This window comes from Clupea harengus, chromosome 6 (assembly GCF_900700415.2).
Source record: "Clupea harengus chromosome 6, Ch_v2.0.2, whole genome shotgun sequence".
NCBI classification, from domain to species: Eukaryota; Metazoa; Chordata; class Actinopteri; order Clupeiformes; family Clupeidae; genus Clupea; species Clupea harengus.
Window position 1 is genome coordinate 15,500,022 of NC_045157.1, and position 20,000 is coordinate 15,520,021.

Consider the following 20,000-nt stretch of genomic DNA (forward strand, 5'->3'; position numbering starts at 1 on the left):
GTGTGTGTGTGTGTGTGTGATGTATCTATCTATATATGTGTTGCTTTTTTGGGGAGATTCTTCTCATTAGCCATTCACATTTGCACCTTATGTGCTGATCTCCATCATAGCGCAATGTGGGGCCCGGCGGTTCAAAAGGAAGTGTTGCTTGGAAGTGTGCGAGTCACCCCAGGAGGTGCACGGGGCCTGGGATGCCTGCGGAGAGCTCGATGCTGAAAGCCAGACCCTGTTTGGATCAGGGACTGAAATTTTCCTCTGAAGATGTGGAAAAGGTTTACGGCGCGCTCCCCCGAGATCGTCTCCCTCTCTTTGAAGCTCCTGTCTTGGTGGCTTCTCTTATCTCAGAAAAAGGATTATTTTATCTGCTCGCCTTCTTCTTTTTTTTTTTTTACTCCACTTTTTTCCTGTCCGCTTCCTTTTCTTCCTTTTCTTTCTTTCTTTTCTTTTTCATTCTTTCATTCTTTCTTTCTTCCTCGCTCTGAGTTTTTTCCCTGCTTGCTTTCTCTCGTTCTCGTATGAGTTTGTGCTCTCACTCCTTCCTCTTACTGAGTTTGCGCTCTTTCTCTCTGTCTTCCTGGCCTCGGGTTTGGGGGGCCTCTGCCCCTCCCCTCCCCTCCCCCACTGCCATAGCCCCTCGCAACCCAACTGAGCGCTGGTCACCCATGCGATTCTCTCCCTTCTCCTCCCATTCTTTTTTCTCCTCTCCTCCTCTCTCCTCTCCTCTCTCCACTACTCTTTCTTTTCACAACCCCTTCCTCCACTCCTGCCTCCTCCCCCACTTCACTCCTGCCTTTCCGCGTCCATATCCTGCACCCCATTCCTTCCTTCCTTTCTCCTCTTTCTCCTCCTTCTTTTTTCTTCTCCTCCCATCTACACTCTGCTCCCCCCCCAATGCATGACAGGCTGTGTAATTAATGAGCATCATAAACCTCTCTTTCTATTAGCTACCCATTAGTAAACCTGGCAAGCCTGTCATTTTGGACAAAAACACACAGCTCCTTCATTTGATCCCCACATCAAAGGGGGATCCCCACTGTTTTTGGCTGAATACACTAATTGTGTCCTCGTTCTGGAAGGGGCTGCACCCCCACTACTTCAAAAAGGAGTCAGTGCGGGGTTCAGATAGTAAAGAGAGGTATGGAAGCATGAAGTATTGATTATGGAGCCAAATTCAGGTCGGCACACTCTCTTGTGTTTTGACCAAAATATCAACTTCATGGTTAGGACTTGCGATACCCTTCACTTTTCATAATGTTGCTTGCATATTCACATAAAAAAAAGCACTTCACTGACATACGTTTCTTTATAGGTCTCAGTTTGGGGGAAAAAAAGGAAAGAAAAAGTTTGTGTGGGTTTTAAGCCCCATTAGAAGTATTTTCACTTGTCGGCGTTTGTCAGATAAGACAGAATATTTAAGTGGCATGTGAGAGTTTCCTAGCCATTTACACTACAAGCCAATAACATAAAACACAGGATCAGCAACTAATTAAGAGAAGTCCTTTAAAATGGCCTATCTGGAACACGCTTTCATTTTCAAGCTTTTAAGTTGCATAGTATTTAATTTTTACGTATTCAAAATGGAACACAAACATTTTGGGCAGATTTTTTAGACTCTATCCTCCTCATTAAATAGCTAATTAAACGAAAATATTGCTCTTTTCACCAGCTTTACTACCAAAGGAAATATCATTCCAAGTATCTATGCATTTGTATGTAGACATTTGAATAATAGTTATTTAAGTTATTTTGTACATGATTTCTTGAACTGATATTTCAGTGGATGCATACATTAGTTTGCCCTAAATAATATTCTTGATAACTGACAGAGTATTGCGTTGATTCACATTTGATTTATTTACATGTATAGTAGTTGAATACACATCTATCAAAACCAAGTTTTGCATTCTATTGTTTGGTGTCTGTGATGCCCATGATGTGCCCGGAGACGCCATGCTATACGTGTACATGTGGCGGACCACACTCGCACGCCAGTCCGGAATTCACCCCGTGAAGTTGTCTCTCTCTCCGACACGACCCACGCTGAGCCCCCACAATGGGCCGGGCCCCTGCCGTCACAGGAATCAACACTGTACTTCAATCATGATTGTCTTCTGCCCTTTACAACATCCACTCCCCCTTTTGTCCCCATAGAAAAAAGGCAACAGTCACATGTTTGTACTCTAAGCGCCCAGCAGCTGCTCTCCTTTCCCTCTCTTTCTCCTCTATACAGCAACACCCCCTCCCCAAACCCCCCCCGGCCCTCCCCTCTTCCCCACAGCCTCCTGTATACTCCCCAGGCAGCCTCCCATCATTGTTACGGGGACATAAACACTGACAAACCATTAGATCCCCCCCTCCAGTTTCAGAGGACTGAATGTATTCCTTTTATGCCCGTTGCCACGGAGAACAAGGAACCTTTACAGCGGAATGCTATTCCAGGGCAGGCCACCAAGGCAGGTGCTCCAGGAAGTCAGCATCCGCCACAGAGAGGCAGGCAGGTGTCTGCTTTAGAAAGTTGTACAGAGCACCTCGCATATAGGAGATTGGCTGGCTTGAAAACATTACAATTACACTCTCCTTTTCACAGCACAGTATTGTCTTTTTGTCTTTTTTTGGTGGCTTGATCTATCTATGGGGACATAAGGGAGAAGGGAGGAATCTGTCCAAATATGTAGGTCTTTGCTACCCGACTGGGCGGTCTGCTGCTCATCTTCGGACAGATTTATGGTGATGCAAGCCGAGGATGACTGGTGATGCATTTGATGGAATGCTGGTATAACTTCCCTAACCCCTGCCCCACCACCACCAACCCCTTCCTCCGCTTCCACCGTCTCCTTCCCAGGCATCAAAGGCAAAGCTGGGAAATAGGGCCCGCAAAGCCATCTCTCTATTGGCTTCTTCAAAGGACAGGAAGTGTGTCACAGGGACAGGGCCTTCTTTTTCCCAGCAAACACGGCCGAGTGGCTATAATAACAAGCTCATCTGTGTGTCTGCGGCAAGGAAGTTCAAAGCGGCCTGCGTGATTCCTCTGGTGCAGAGCGCGGTGATGGGCTCAGGATGTGGAAACAGAGGCACACTGGGGAAGAGGGCTGTGCCATGCCGTCCCCAGCTCACACCCTTAACTGTGGGCCCATGTCCTAAGCTGGCAGTCACAAATGCATTTAGACAGCATGATCCCCCCCCCAACGCTGCTTGTCTTTGATTTGGCAGAATCCTGTGTTGATAGCAACACAGCTCTATTGACCTCTGACTCGTTTCACCACCGGATCCGAGTCTTTAAGGTGTGAGCGGCAAGACTGCTCATTCAGCAGACCCAGAATGTACAAAAAAAAAAACAGCCAGTTCACAGCAGTCACACTGATACTGTAAACTGGATGTACTGCTGTTTCCTGATTGCTCGCTCTCTCTCTCTCCCCCTCCGCCATCCCCTTCCTCACCAAGGAAACTGGTCTAGCACTCAAAGCTATTGCAAGGAGCGGCATGCCAGTCTGCGGACCTCCCGTGTGGGAGTACTCCCACAGGTCCGTTCAAGCTTGGCTGAAGCTGAATGCAGACAGGCAGCCACACAGGGTTCAGAGAAACCAGAGAGAGAGAGAGAGAGAGAGAGAGAAAGAGGGAGGCCTTGTACTATGTGTCTGTGCGCCACAGTGTCAACCGCCAGCCCTATCTCCCTCCCCGATCTGTAGACTGATGTCTACAGGGACGAGCGAGCCTCACTCTTCAGCAGGACCGTGTAAGAGGGGCGGCAGCACTCGACTGACTCGAGTGAGTTTTTGGCCGCCTGTAGCTGTGCTTACACAGGCCGGTGCCAGTGATATTATCTGCTGCAGCAGTGCTTTGTGGGTCTCTGCTAATAGGGGGCCTAGCAGGGGCGGGTGGAGGGGAGAGAAGAGGGCATGGAGCACTAGCCTCAGGGCTGAAGGGCACGGTGGCCGCAGGTGTCTGCTTCTAAGGTTAACCCGGAAAGATAAACGTAAATGTAGAATTGACCATAAGGCCTGTGGATAATTTAAGGTCCACTAAAATGAAGCCATGCAGGGAGAACGCCTTCCTTGCCTAGCACGTCCAATGTAAGGGGAACTAGCAGTTCATTGCTTTTTTCTTGGAAAACTATATGACATAGCCTGCATTTAGTAGTAAGATACTACTGGTTTGACTAGATGTAAAGACAGTGTAGATTATTCTATCAATATAATTTCCTGGAACATCTCTGCATTGATTAAAAAAGAAATCACCTTGTATGATCGAAACTCAAAGTGTAATTAAATTAAATAGTAGATCAGATGTAAAAAATTAACTTCAAAGAGAGACATTCGAAATGATGCTTTCTCCTCAACGAATACGGATAAGTACGAGCCATCTGAAAACACTTAAATCAAGCTGTCCATACGTCTCTGGGTCCATTTTAAAATTCAACATCTATTCACTCATTTAAATACACAATAGAGAAGAAAGCAAAACTTTCTGTTAGTAGTCTTTTGGTTGATTTATACTGACTTCTACAATATATCTACAAAAGCGTGATCAAAAAAGAAGACATGAAACCTCGCTTCCTCACTACCACTGATTTTGCTTTAAATTGTACAGAGCTGAGGATCTTTAAAGGCAGTTGCTCTGCGTCCCGCTGCCTGCTTTCGCCCAGTTGTCTCCTGAATATGGCGTGTGGGGGCTGCTCTCTTTATATTTGGAGACTCCAAAAGAATTGCGGCCCGCTTTCATGTGCCGCCACGGACCAATAAAACACAGCGAGACTGCCCGTGAGTTGTCTAATCTCGGGCGAGGTGTCAATCATGTTCCTTCGGTGGTTGAAGTGCGGGTTTTGGTAACCGCCTCCTCTCCACTTGGAAGGGAGACGGGAGGAAGAGCTTCGCGCGGATCAAAGACAGTGTAGCCCTGTCGCCGTAGGATGTACTGAGAACGCTGCCTGGCTTACTTACGGACGATTATAAAATCTGGATTACAACAAATCTGATGGTTTTCCATTGTAACCCGATGCAGAGAAATGGGTAAACTTCATTCGAAACATGGTAAGACCTGCCGTTTTTAATTGCATATGCATAAAGTAGTCTAAAATCTCGTCGTCCCGAGTTCTTTGGAGTAATAGCCTACCTCTCCTCTTTTCTCCGTCCCTCTCTCAAATGGTACGAAAAGCTGCAATTTGTAAACCAAGGGAGAGCCCGGAAGGTGAGTGTACTTTATCTAATGCATTGTTTGATTTGAGAGCATATGTAAAACTATTAATGTAATCTACGCGAAATTCCTCTTGACGACTGCAAATCGGACCATAGAGCATGTTGAGCGTAGTAGCATTGCCAAAGCGGTGAATGGAACACGTTAGAAAGTCATTTTAGTATTGTTACAATGTTGCAATGTCTTTATCTTTTCCTTATTTAGGTGACAGTTTCGTAGTTAATGCCTGTTTAGCAAGAAAAGGAATCGATGATTGGATCGTTAAACAGAAGTACTATTGCACGGGCTCAAGACTTGAACAAGACTGTCACCATAAAAGTACCTGCGGGCTGTCTGGTCGGGTAAGTGAATACGGTTTTCAGTTGAACAAATTGTTTGCCTTACATGCATCTAAGTCATTAAGGAGTTGTTAACTTTGGAAACATGCCGTCTGTGGAGTAGCTCAGTCGTATGCCATTCGCTGAAGTTTTCAAGTCTAAAGTTTAGTCGTAAGAAGGTTTGTTGAGAGAGTTTTTGGTGAACGCTGATGGTACGGATTATGGGCTAAAGGGTTTTTACAGGTCTTTGGTTGCAGTTTAGGAATGAGACAGAATCAGCACAATGTTGCTGTATATGCCTCAGGTTTTAAGATACGCAATGTGGCTATGTTGCGCAATCTTCCTCAAGAAAAGATGATCAGTTTTACCCCTTTGTTGAAGTTATGGAGTTGCTCTACTTAAAAACATCGTATTAGGTATTAGTATATATATAGAGGAGTTATTGCTGATTAACAGTCACACAAAAATACTTCCTCATTTAGTAGTCCTAATTGGTCTAAATTACGCTGGAAGCCGTTTTCCTGCTTTGTTTCTAAACAATTGCGCTTTTCCACGCTATGCGGTGTAAAGGAATGACGCAAAATATTGGGGCTGAAATTGTAATAGTATCCATTAGGATTTTTTTTTTTTTTAGTGGTCAACAGATTATTTCATTACCTCGTAGAACGTAGTAGAAATGAGTTATTCAATGCGCTGGACCTCATTAGACTTCCAGAAGAAATGGGTTCAATGGTGATCACCATTAAGGTTTTGGAATACACATATGTCTTACACATAATGGTGGCATTTAAATGGCTACCAGAGAGATTTCCTTTGTAATTGCAAATTATCTCTTTGAAGCTGGAGGTGAGGGATTTTTGTTTATTCTTGCTGGATGGTAAAGTGTGTTTGCAGATTCTAAACAGACTGTCAGAGTAAGATTACAACAGTTGAAAAAGGAAACACTCTACACTTAGAATGTGTATTCTACTGAAACGAATGGCCAGTTTAGCTTATATGTTCTCACAATTCCTTTCCCACATATGATAGATGTTACAGACTGAGAGTTTGGAGAGAGAGCGAGCGAAAGAGAGAGCCTTGTTTTTCCCCCACATCCGTTGCATGGGGCAGAATGGTCTTTTGGACTGTGCTGGGAACAAATGTGTCAAGACTAGGAACAGATGCTAGGTTTTTCTTGAGGTAATACATCACGCCTGACTTGAAAGCATTGCAGCCTGACAATCTGGTGACAGGGCTGCATTGTGAGTCTGAGGTCTGGACTGGTAAAGGTCATGTCTGTTTCGTATTTGGCATCATAGTAAACACATAGAGAGTGTTGTTGTCGAGAGGCGAAATCCTCTGGAAACGCTTCAGAGAAACCTTAAGCCTCTTTTGGTTGGGGGTTCGTCTCAAATTTTTTTTTTGAGGATTGAGAGCTCATCAGAAATCCACTAGGACGCTCAGCTCCAGTCCATTCAACCAGCAGGACAACAAGCCATCTTTTCATCCTTTCAAGTGGCCACTGTTAAATGAGAGCATCGGTTTACCTGGTCATGCAGTGGGCAGAAACATTTTGAAGCTGTGGAAGAGATTAAAAATAAACTGAAAATCTTTTTCCATACGTAACTGGCAAATATGTATTGGTTTTCTGAATACTGGTTGAGGAACTGAAAATGATAGATAGATAGATACTTTATTCATCCTGAAGGAAATTTAGGAATACTACTTACTTACTTTTCTAAGTTTGATGTATTTATTCAAAATAATCTTGTGTCTTGCTGGAGGACTGGAGAGTGATATGAGGAAGTAAAAGTAAGCAGTCTGGAGGACTCCTTTGATATACGGAACAGGAAGTGAGAATTACTGGAAGGAATTTGGAGTGAATGCCTCTGGACCAAAGTACATGAAAATATGTTCTTTGGTCCATTTCCCCCTCCGTGGCACTATATTATTATTGACGGCGTTTGAACTCACTGTTCTCTTAGTTTGGACATGGCGAGTTATATTAATTAAGATTGGTTCGACTAATGTATAGTATATCAGCAAATATTGCACGCATAAACTATCTCTTCATTTAGGTTAACAGATTATTTTATGCGGTGTAAACACTGAGTACTAGAGGAGTGACCAGGTTTCAACCAAATTAACAGACTTGAATGAGCAACTTCTCCACTTGAAAAAAAGACGTTGTAATTTATTTGTTTATGTCTCAGAGCGCTGAGAAGACATCCGGATAGTTCAGGATCTTATTTTGAGTTTGAGATCCTATGGAAGCCTCTTAGCTAAAGCACAGAGCGTGACCTCAGCAGCGAGGCCTCTGGACTGAGGGCATGGTGGGGACCTTCTCTGAAAGGGTGGGAGTCTTTTGTGGAGCGTTTGTTCGTTTCCCAGATGGTGTGAAGTGAGATTTTGGCTAGGGCGGAAAAGAAACCCTGCTGAAGGAGCTGGACCGTTTCAACAATTTGGACTCGGAGGAGCTCTGTTTTATAAATAATTGAATTCTATGTGCCTAATGGCTTTCCCAGCACTGCAGGGAAAATGAATAAAATAGGACAGAAGGTGTTCTGGACATAAATATTTATTTGGGTATTTTTCCCTCTTGTCTTGCTTGAACAAAGTGGCTGTTTCCCTGAATATTTCATTGTATTATGGTACCTTGAAGCTGTTCTGGGTGGAAGGTTTTCTTTTTCCCCCTCTTGGTTTGGCACAGTTTTGAGAATTGTTTCAATACTTTCTAGATATTTGAGAGAGCATCATGCATATTTATTATTTATTCCGCATTGTCTGAAGCAGCAGAAGAGCATGACCCTCTGCTATCTCAGATCCATTATGTTTTTCCACCCACATTTCATATGGATTGCACCGGTGTAGAGGGGCTTTGGAACTAATAACACCAGCATGTGAATTTGAGCCGTAATATTTTAAGAGCTGTCCTTGTTATGGAGCATACCTGGTGAGATAGTTATTTATAACGGTTGTTCCATGGTACCCCCGAGCTGAATGGGGGTCCTTCAGAATGTGGGTTAGATGGTGGCGACAGTGGGGAGTCTGGGCCTGGAATCCTTTTGATCTGAACCTCCCTTCTCAGTGTTTTCTGAAAGGGAACCATGATGGCTGTGGATTGTGTGTGTGTGTGTGTGTGTGTGTGTGTGTGTGTGTGTGTGAGAGAGAGAGACAGAGAGAGAGAGAGAGAGAGAGTGTGTGTGTGGGTGAGTGAGTGAGTGAGAGAGAGAAAGAGAGAGAGAGAGAGAGAGAGAGAGAGAGGGGAAAGCACATTTATGGAAAGTGTGTTTGTTTTACATAACTGATTACATTAGCGAGCTTGTTTTCATTAGCGCCCCTTGAATGGAATTGTGTGAGGCGGTAAGTGGTGGGTGAGCTGAGCTCGGCTGAGGTGGCTGGGGATGAGTGGAGGAGAGGCGGCCCCCTGAATGATCACTCTTGCTGGGATTAGCACTCTTGAAGTTCCCCTCAGAGACCCAGTCGGGGTTTGGATGTCTGGAGGTTACACTTCAACTAATCCACTACCTCTGAGGTGGTCACATTTGTCCAATCAGGATCCTTTGACACTGGTTGTCTGTTCTTCATACCTCCCAAGGAGGTCTATTGCTGTATGTGTTTTTTTTGCAAAGCAAAATATTCAACATATGTTGCAAATGATTTTGATCTTCACAGCTTTGGAGTAGTATTGTCTGGCTTTTCTCTGCCACGTCACCCCCACAATACCCCTTTTTATTTGCCCCTTTCTCTCCTCTCTGCCTCCCATCTGTTTCTTGCATTTAACCCTGCGGCTTCTCTGGTTGTTCCTGATGAAATGAGACTGCATTAGAAATGGGCCCGGGGAGTGGGTGTAGGGCCGTTTGACAACCCCCCCCAACCCAACTCAACCCAACCCCCCTCTCTCAAGCGCCACCTTCAAGTGTGGTAAAGAGTGGGGCCCCCAGTCAAGCTTGCGCTGCAGGAGTCTCTGGGTCTCGGGCTCCCCCCATTTTTTTTTAGCACAGCTTTTTCTTTTTTTTAAGGGCTCCCATCTTAATGGCGCACAAAACAGGCGCAGGCAAAAAAGAAAGCATGAAAGATGGCCGACGACAGGCATAGTGCTCGGATTGAATCACAACGGAACTGCCACTGCCACCACCCATGTGGTTCTCACCAGGTGGCTGTGCCCTCACACAGAAGCCTCAGAACTTTCAGGAAACTCCAGAGTCGCAGTCACAAGAAAGGAACTCAGAGAGTTTGCAAAGTAGTTTTTTCTTCTCCATGCTCTACCTTTTTCTTAAAGCACTATCCCCAATCCTCCCCTCTCCTCCCCTCATACACACACTCACTTATTTCTTTGCCTTCAAAAAGCAAGGGCTCTTGTGAGAGTGAATGCTCCTTTAAATTCAAGCTTCATGCCTCTCTCTCTCTCTCTCTCTCTCTGTCCCTTAGTATTTCCCACCAGCTGCCCTCCTGTGCTCTCTGTGTCATTTGCCCCTCTCCCACAATGCTCTGCTGCTCTCCCCTCCGCTCCCCTGGGAGACGGCTGTTGTTGCTCTCTTTGAAGAGGCTGGGAGAAGTTTGTCGTTGTGTTTCTGTGAGAAGAAAGGGGCTCGCCCCCAGGGGCCGAGGTCCACAGCACCTGGCCAGAGAAGGGCTCTGATATTTTCCCATGAGAGCGAAAGGGGGTAAAGGAAGTCCTGAGTTTATGTAGCTGCAGGACTGGGAGAAGGGGGTGGTGGGGGGGCCACAGGTGGCGCATATGTCACCTCTCATATCATGTATCCCTTAATGGGGGGGAGGGATGGTAATGACTTAAAGGGGGAAATCCAGATGTATACATACATCTCTCTTAAGTATAGTTGGGGTATAGTGTGAGAAAGTGCGGGTGAGAGCGCGCTCAGAGCGGAATGGAGTGTCGGCTCGACCCTATTGGTTGTCAACAGGAAATGGCACGATCTCTTGATGAAAGTGATCCGGCACCTTGAGGTCAAACGAATGCCGGCAATCTGTGTCATATCCCTGCTCAAGAGATTATAGACTTCTCTTTATTTTCTTCTCTCAATGCTTATGTATGTATGTGTGTGTTTGTGGTTATGTAGTGCGAGTGTAAAAATAGTTATTGTAGGTTATTCTAGGTATGGGTGTTTGTGTGAGGAGTGGGGGGTATATTGCAGGGAACTGGTGTGGCGCCTGTGTGCGTGTGTGTGAGAGGGTGCCGGGTGTCTAAGGCTTTAGCTGTCCGGATGCGCTCCGGAGATCAAAGCCGTCCCCTGGAATGCGCACTGAATCCCTGGGGATTAGCAGTTGAGATTTTGGCTTTGTTTTCCAAATATCTGCTCACTGTGGAGCAATGGATAGCTAAGGATCATTTCAAAGAGTTTCTCCCTCTTTCATGATGGTTCCACTAAAGTGTTTCTTGAAGGCAACAGTTTTTTTTGTTGTTGCTCATTGACTTTTAAATGCAAATTCATCTTAAATCTCTACATCAAGTGTAAATGAATTGCAGGGGCTTTTATTTTTGCTAACACGGGTTAAAATATTCCTTTCCAGACGTCTTTGGATTGATGGGTTTGTGCATATTAAGTATGTTCAAGTCCTAATTAGTAGATTATCTATCTAAATATAGCGTTAATCAACCTAACATAATCACGCTGTTCCTTCATCCCTTTGATGTGTTGCCTATGTCTTTCTCTCTCTGTGTGTGTGTTTTGTGTGTGTGAGAGAGTATATTTGGGCAAGTCTTTCCCTTGTGCTGGATCTGTCTGCACTGCATGTTCTTTTGACTCTGAATGTGGTTTGAAAGTGTGGAGGAAAGTGCAGGATCAGGGATATCACAACAAGCAGAAGGTTCTGGTAACATGACATACGAGGTGTGGCTATAAAATAAGGAAGCTGTTATTATGAGTATATACAAGTTATACGAGTATGGCGGGTTTTTCTCATTACAATCGAATTACAGCATTGGTCTTATTATAGACACACCTCGTATTGCATTGCCCCTGATATGCTGTATATATGCCTTCAATGGTTTATGAATGTGAATGAACATTTTAAAACTTTACGTACTTAATTCTAACCATAATCCTAGACTCAGACATAGGTTTGTAAGTACATGTTAGCAATGTGTCACAATTAATCCTTACTGAATATATTACTCTGGAGTGGGTAGCATAATTACGCTGTAACTAATGAAGGATATGTAATAGAAAGAGTAACAAAACTACTCCTTTCTCTTAGCACAAATGTTGAAAAGGCAAGGTCTGTGCATATGGTATGGATGGTTGAGGATAAAATTGATGATTTATTTGCAATGATTTGCCATTATTCAACTTTATTATGTCTGTATCTCTACCCAAACTGAGCATTTGTGTTATGTGGACTTGTGAATATGGTGGGTCATCCCCTCGGTGGAGTTAGTAGTTCTGTGGAGTTCTCCATCAGAGAAGTTGCTGAGTGAGGGGAAGAGGAGGTCAGGGTTCTTCTGGTGTGGCTTTACTCTTATGGGCTCTCTTCTGGACATCAGTGTACTTCTAACCACAGTATTCCATGCTGAATGCTGGAATTCTAACCAGAGAATTCCATGTTGGATGCTGGAATTCTATCCAGAGAATTTCATGTTGAATGCTGGAATGCTGATCACAGTCAGCCTCACAGTCACTCACCGCTCATCTCATGTATGTCTAGCATCTGAGGTAATGTAAGCAGAGCTACTTTTTCAGCTCCATTTTGTCTGGAGGGAAGGAGCTGTGTTAGACGGATGACCTGTAATAGCACCTCCTGAGTTTAAACATTGGGCGAAGTGGCCATGACCATGGGTCTGTTTTCAGCTTTGTTTGTGGATGGAGGATGTGGCCTTGAATAAACAGTGCTCAGGGATCATTGTGCCCCTCCTCGTGATGTCCGTCTGCCTTTTCCTGGCGGCGCCGGGATCTGAGGTGTGGTGGGTCGTCCTTAAGGGGATGTTTTCGGTTGACACGTCCTCAGAACGGTGGAACAGCCAGGCCAAAAGGATAACCCCTGTTGCTCAGGTCCCGTGTGTGTTTATTCCCCACACAGGTGCCATGTTCACCTCGTGACCTCTTGATGTGGCGACAGGAGCAGACTGGCGGTGGGAAGTGGGGCGTGGTGGTGTGCAGCACAGTCCCCAGTGCCCATCTTGCCCGTTGGCTTACTGTTCCCTCTATAGCACCAATTGTGGGTTCAAGGGAAGGCAAACCAAGCCACAGGACAAGGCAGCTCTCCCGTTCTGAGCTTTGACCATGACGAAGGCATGAACCTTGGCTTTGTGAACCTTGTCTTTCTTGTATAATGCCGCCTGCTTTATTTAGTCTCCGTGACCACAGACGTTTTGACTTTAGGACTGAAATGGTCCAAAGTGCTACTGCTGTTGCTGTCGCTTGATGTTGGCTCTTGCGCTGCCACGCCCCAGACGTGGGGGCACGGGGCAGGACTGTGGAATCAGTGTATGGGCTTCTAATAAGAGCACAGGGAGACGTACAGGGAGACACAGAGGCCATGGAGTTTATTCTGGTCACCTGAGGCGAAAGAGTCTGTCCCTCACGTGCATGCCCCTAATACAATTAGATATGGTTAATGTTTAGAGACTTTCAAGTCTTTTAGACCCGAAAGTGATTGAAGGCTCCAGATTAGTGACATTTAAAGGTACTGCTTGTAATGACTTACCTTTAAGTCAAAGTGCATATTAGGTTGAGATATGTAAACAATGGCAAAGTCCGTTTAAACCCTTCTGTATCGTAAAAAGTATGTTTGGCAACATGGGGACAGTCCCAGGATGTCTGTGTCTCGATTTCAGAGGTTTCTTGCATATGGGTTGGTGCCTACACTGGCTGAGAGAAACTATTAGAATGTCTTATTCAGAGCTTTTTGAAATTGTGAAGTTCTTCCTCTCCATCTTTGTGCCTTGGCAGTAGAACCTCAGAGTTACCAGTGAAAAGACTTGGATCGCCTGGAGGGAGAGAGAGTGAAGCAAACTGAGCGTGCTGATTTATTTTTGATGCTTCAAAGCTGTTCCTTCTGCACGCCGCCTGTGTGATTGTACCATTTTTTTCAAATTGTTTTCACATTCACATACTTTGAGTGTGAAAGATGCAGTTTATCTCATTGAAATAAGAGCAGAAACGGAGTAATCAAGAATCAGCCCATTTTTGTAATCCAGCCTAGGTTAATGTTGTTGTTTTCGTGTATTGATTTCTTGTGTTTGATGGCAACTTGCATTATTCGTTTTAGAGACAGATTAAAGTGGAACACAGGATTGCTACAGTTTGGGCTGTGAAATTAGTAATTTAGGCTGACGTTCAGAACAGTGTTCACAGTTGCCTGAGAGAACCTAAAGAGAGCTTCTGGGTATAGACGCTAGCTAGTCAGTGGACCAGAACACACAGTGAGACTTCAGCTGTTTTAGAGACTCATATAGCCAGGCAGCAATGAATTGGTTAGTTCAGCAGTGGCCCTGAAATTCAGTTCCACACCATCAATCTGTCATGCTTTCATGCTGCATTCATTTGAAGTTGATGTCATTATATCTTTGATCTAAATTTACGCCCCCTTTTAAAACTATTTTACACCTGATGTTTTTGATGGAGTTGTAATTATGTAATTACAAGAGGTGGAGTTGAAGTATTCTAGGCTTTCCAGATCGGCGCGGACTCGCCGCTCTCGGCCTCTCACAAGGCCTCTCTCTGTCCTCTGCGGAGCCGAACTGAGTCTGGGTTTGTCTCACTGTTTGTGGGGGAACCGGGGTGTGGCAGCTCGGCAAGTGTCTCCGCCGAGGGAGAGAGAGACGGCCCGGCCCTCAAAGCCCTCAGTGTTTATGTCTGCGCTGCTCCGGTTTGCAGCTAGCCCCCGGTGTCTGAAAGAGGACGCCTGATAAACTGACAGCGCTAACTCTGTCTGCTCCAGCTCTCTGGTTTACATAACCAGCTGTGGGGTTTTTACCCCATGTCACATCAAGCCCTCCAGCGCCCAGAATGGTGTTATGTTGGTGGAACGTTTTTCATTTTTATTATTTCTCCTGTTGGCTGCTCAGCTGGTCTGGCACATCTGAAAAGGTCAAACATGTCTAAACACTGGGCCTTGTACCTCTGTGTGTGTGTGTGTCTTGGAGATCTTACAGTCACTTACTGTTGAGGTCATGATGATGTCCAGACGTAGGTGTTGCTAGCGGCTACGATCTACTCTCTAGTAGTGTCTTTGTCTTCTGTTTACTTCATCTTATGCGGGACCAAATGTTGTTTTGAAGACCAAAGGTCTTGCTCAGCAAGTGTTAACCTGACTTTGAGTCTTAAAGTTATCCAGAGGACACCCTTTTGGCAGACTATCTGTCCGTGTTTTTACTGGTGAAAGACTTAAGTGCCTGTCACTTTCACACACCCTCTGGAGCAAAGCGCCTGACTAAGTGTCTCATCTGGGGCAGCCACCCCTTGTGTCGGCTGCTCTTGGTGTTTGGCGTCTGATCCTGCACATGCTTCCCAAACATCTTCCTTCCCAGGATTCTCAGACTAATTACCCCTGAGTGTCTGGATTCATTCAGTCACCACCCTTCCCCTCTCCAACCAACCAACCAACCACCCAACCAGCAGGCCTACAAACCAACCACCACCCTTTATCTGGACTGTGTCCCACACAGTTCACTCATGCATCTTACTACTAGGACTGCCTTCTCGGTGAACTCCTGAGATTGCTGTAAAGCTCTGTGATTTCCCTTGCGTAGGGAGACGGATCTGATTGCAGCGGTAACCCCACAGGCTGCTGAGGCATGAAGTGTGCTTGTGTGTGTGTGAAGTGTGTGTGTGTGTGTGTGTGGAGGGGGGGTTGGGGTCACTTAGCTTGCGGCTCCCTAACCTCACTCCGCTCCATTCTTCTGGAGATAAACCTCAGCCGCGTTCAAAAAGGCCTATAATGCAATGATTTGTTGCTCTTGGCCAGAGCAGGCGACCTGTAAATCAAGCCTGAGTTGACGGGCTGTCTTCATGCCTTTCCCAACCCCTCCTTTGTGTCCTTCGGGAGCCCTGGCTTCCCGTGTGGGTTCATCGGCTGACTGTGAAAGAGCCGCAGAAGTCCACCTGGAGTTCATATTCGCCTGTAAGTCTTTCCATCCAAGGGATGTCAAACTGCCATCAATCCCCGAGACTTCCTCCCAGCCTCTTTTCCTTTTACCTTTTTTCCATTCCGTTGACTATGCTGAGCTGATCGTGATCTTTTTGTGTATTAACATCTCAGCTACTGAGACAAACATCAGATAAACGTTAACGGCTGCAGGCTCTGCACACCGCTGCAGGCCAGTAAATACCTTACATGTTTATCAGCGGACAGGTTGGGCAGGTTGCACTGTGTCCTCGGGGGGGATTGTAAAGCGATTATCTTTGCAGGTGTAAAAGTTTTGTAAATGGGTCATTAAAACCCAGACTAGCTTTGAGCAGGAGGTGTGCATCAGTAGAAGTCTTGAGAGATAAGGACATATTGTGCATGTTTTCTGTAGTGCAGAGATGAGGGCCTTTGATGTGGATGAGGTAATAGGACTAGCAATGTTAATCTCATCTGAAAAATGACTGGAGGCAGGGCACAATCAGATCTATAAAAGCAAGCTACCCGTCACAAAAAAAGGTATCGCCAGGACGACATTCACTCCATGCTCACATTTTTATCACACACACATATTTTCACCAGACAGGCCTTTACCCACTTGTGTTCCAGAAATAACCTACTCATGGCTCAAGGGATACAAAACACCCAAGTTTGCTGACGATACAGAAATGGTAATGCAGGTGTCGGCCATTGAAAGACTGCGGCCCATTGTCAGCTACTAGGAATATCTCTGGCATTGTGAAAGGCACATTTGTGTCTCTGGAGGCTCGGTGACCTGTCCGGTGAACTAGAGATAAGGATGTAAGCCCGCTGGTATGTGGAGGCCCCTCTCTCTCTCTCTTTTTTTTTTCTCTTGTCCCTCCCTCGATGCTTTCTCTCTCACTCTCGCTCCGTCTCTCTCTCTCTTTCTCTCTCTCTCTCTTCCTCTATCGATGTTGCTGGCTGGGGTGCTGACCACATAGCCCCCCTAATCACACAGGAGCTTCCTTTAACTCGGACCGACGACGGATCCCCGAGCGCTTGGGCTGTAATTTCCTTCCTGGGGCTCAGGAAGACGAGTGGGTGTGCTGTGAATGATTGCTGTCAGGACCGGGGCCACGCAGTCTGTCTCCGACCACAGGGAAGGTGTCCCCCTGTTCACCACGCTGCAGCTACAAATTATGCCCCCGTCTCTGGCCATTACTGTGTTAGCTGAATAGATAAGGCCTCGACAGCCAGGGCATGTCCTTAAGCAACGTTAGTACAATGAATGCATGTTGACAATCAGGAGATCTGCTGACTCTCTCAGAGCCGTTCTCAACCACACTTCTGATAGCTTGTTTTTGTTTGCCTGGAGTCAGTAGAAATGGAGTGTGCTCCAGGGCTGCATAGAGATATGTAGGGGCGCTCTGTGCATGTTGTAGGCTGTGGGTGAAATCCAAAGCACTGTGTTGCTTCAGATATTTGTGTGAGTGAGTACGTCACGGCTCCTAGACCATTCACACACACACACAAACACACACACACACACACACATTCACACAACCTTTAGTTGCTCAACCGAAGCTTCAGATATGGAAACATGTTACACAATAATTGGCTCAGTCTCTCTTCCACCCCTGAGGAAATGCCGTCCCCTGCCAGGTTGGATATATGATTATCTGAGATCTTAATTTCATGGCGGCAAACGTCTCCCTTTGAAGCAACACTCTGAGACGGCGTAGTTTTCACATACACGCCCCCGCCAGCCCCCCACCCCCCATTCCCCCATGTGTCTGCAAGTCATCGCTTTCAGATTCGGCGGTGCCTTTATTTAGCCAACTGAGCAGTTTTCAAGTCTCACCTGCTCCACGGCTGGCTGGCCGGCTGCACAAGGCGCCAGTCACTTTGAAGGGGTTGAGAGGCAGAGGCAGAGGCCGCTTTAGCGTTGACTTCTGTTTTTCTCATTCTGTGCTCCCGGTGTGTGTGTGGGTCAGGGGACTGCTCGCTCTCTCTGATCCACCCCAACACACACACACAGACACACACACACTCGCAAAGTTAAGACGACACCAGATGCCTAGACCCCCAGAGCCCAGCGCTGTTTCTCATCTTACCCTGTTTATTGTGCTGGGGGAGGAATGGGGCTTTGGGCTGGGGTGGGGTGGGGGAGGAGGTTTGGTGTTTCCTCTCCGGAGAGTTGACACTGGTAATGTTACCCCCTTAAGCAAGAACACAGACTTAAACCAAAAAGGAGAGAGATTTGAGCTTTTCGTCTGTGATTATGTTGATGTGTTGCTCCTCGGAGCTTTCTAGCCTTTGATTGCTGTTCAGTGTGACTCCAAGCAGTGTTCTGCTTTGTGACTTATTTCTGTGTCCTTTGTTGCGTTTTGAGACAACAATCTTGAGAAACTCTTCAGCAAACTCTTTGGCCTCCCCCAAAGTATGTGTGTGTGTGTGTGGCCGTGTTATTTGTCTTTACAGTTTTGGAAATTTCCATTTGGCCCTTGATTATGGTTCCAGACACAGCCCCGAAGGAACCCCCACTCTCTGCCCCCCCCCCTCCTTCCATTTTTTAGAAGTGTTACTCAATGGCGTGTCTCGTCGGCTGTCTGGCAGCACCACGGTGTGTATGTGTGTGTGTGTGCGTGCCGAAGGTGTGTTCTCCTGAGCGGCGTGCCGTGGCCGAGCGAAGTCGAGCGGGGCCAGGGCTGCAGGCACCCAGCGTTGCGCCCCTTAATGAGATTTCTCCCTGGGGTTTGATGGAGTGCCAGATCCGCTGTCACCGCTGCACCAGGGGCCTGCCTCCCTGCCTGCCTCCGCGGAGCCTCTGGCGGCCGATCAGGCGGAGCTGTCGTCGGCTTCGTAAATTGTCGGCCTGTACGGGGTGGTTTGTGTGAATGAGTGTGTGTGTGTAAGAGAGAGTGAATTCAGACAGCAGCGTAGATGACATGTCTACGGGGGACTTTCCAGAACCGCACTCTGCTCAGGCGAATATGTAGACAAATATGCAGACACGCAGATGGGTATATACATGTAAACACTTACTGTGAATACCTGTTCTTAACTCTCACCTGTGTCTTTTTTTTGGAACAGGTTGGCATTATGCTTCTCTGAACGTTTCAATGTGTCAGGACCCCTTCCACACAAACACACACACACACACACACACACACACACACACACACATTGAAAGACACAGGCTTGGTGCCGACTGGCTAACAAAAGGACCAGGTTAAGCCTGTTTGAGCCCTTTGGCAACCTTCGGCCTGTGCTTGCCAGCCACCTGTCAGACCCAGATGTACTCGTTGCCTCAATCAAATCAAATAGTGTTTGTTGTGTACACACAGACACACTCACATACGCCCCCCTCACCAGGCTCCTCATCTCAGGGCTTTAAATATTGTTCTTGGTAAATATCACGGCATTTCTCTTTCAGTCTCTCAGAGTTATATTCATGTGGACGCCGTCGACTGGGGTCCGCCATGTTTATTCGGTGCCAAATCAAATAGTTCAGGAGCCCGTCCAGTAACTTTGCTACGGACGTAATGCTGTAATGTGGCACGGCGTGTTCTGCAGGAATAAATCACTCTCTGTGAGGGAGCCTTAACAACTTAAAAACACACAGGGGCCTTGCAATCCCACTCCTTCGAGCCCTGAAGACGCTCTGAAGCCCTTGGCTCCTGTTGAAAGTGAAATTCTTTTTTTTCCCCTCTCTCTCTCTCTCACTCCCTCTCTCTCCCTCTCTCTCTCTCTCTCCTAAACTTGGTTTCCACAGAACATTAAACATCATGTCTGGAAAATTGTTTTTGGTGTTCCCAAGTGTTGAAGGAAGGTGCTTGTTTATGTGCTAAAGGCCTTTAATGATGCTCCGAGGGTTTCTACCAGCGGCCAAACCTCCAGTCGCGCTCGGAAAGTGACACCTCTGCACTGCCTTCACCCCAAAAAAAAACCAGACGTCTACAAACATCTTTTGATGTTATTTATGGTGTAATAAACTTTAAAACATACCATGTCATAACTAGTAATATCTGAACAGTCCAGAAATCTGTTGTGAAAGAAAGTTGCATAACGAGCGAGGAACACAAATGGATTCGAACAGCTTTTCCTCACTAACGCTCCCCTGAGGAGATCAAAGGCCTCCAGCACTTGGCCTTGTCTCTCATACTGTTTGCCTTGAGCTGCACTCCCAGTGTAACCTTTGACCCCGAGGGGACAGGGGTCTTAGGGGCAGCCTGGCGATTGGCCCGATCCTCTGACATGAGGGGTCAAGAGAAAGATGGTTCTGTTTGGGTCAGCCGATTGGCGGGCTTATTCTGCCCTTTCACTCACAGGAGAAGGGAGAGTAAAACCCTGGAGTGTCCTGCATTCTGTGGATATGCAAAGGCATTCACCATCTGTCTACTGACCCCTCAGAACTCATTTCGGAAAGATTAAACAGAAAAAAATACACAAAGAAGAAAGAAAAAA

At 46.3% G+C, this 20,000-nt stretch overlaps 1 protein-coding gene across 1 annotated transcript in view; it reads left to right on the plus strand.

Annotated features, from left to right (window-relative positions):
- Positions 1-4,060: 4,060 nt before the first annotated feature.
- nkd1 (NKD inhibitor of WNT signaling pathway 1) overlaps positions 4,061-20,000 on the plus strand; it is a 30,020-nt gene continuing 14,080 nt past the window's right edge. Inside the window, exons 1-3 of the mRNA XM_031569176.1 lie at positions 4,061-5,027; positions 5,152-5,184; positions 5,395-5,531. Coding sequence (XP_031425036.1) covers positions 5,003-5,027; positions 5,152-5,184; positions 5,395-5,531 — 195 coding nt within the window. The 5' untranslated portion in view covers positions 4,061-5,002. The remainder of the gene's footprint in view (positions 5,028-5,151; positions 5,185-5,394; positions 5,532-20,000) is intronic.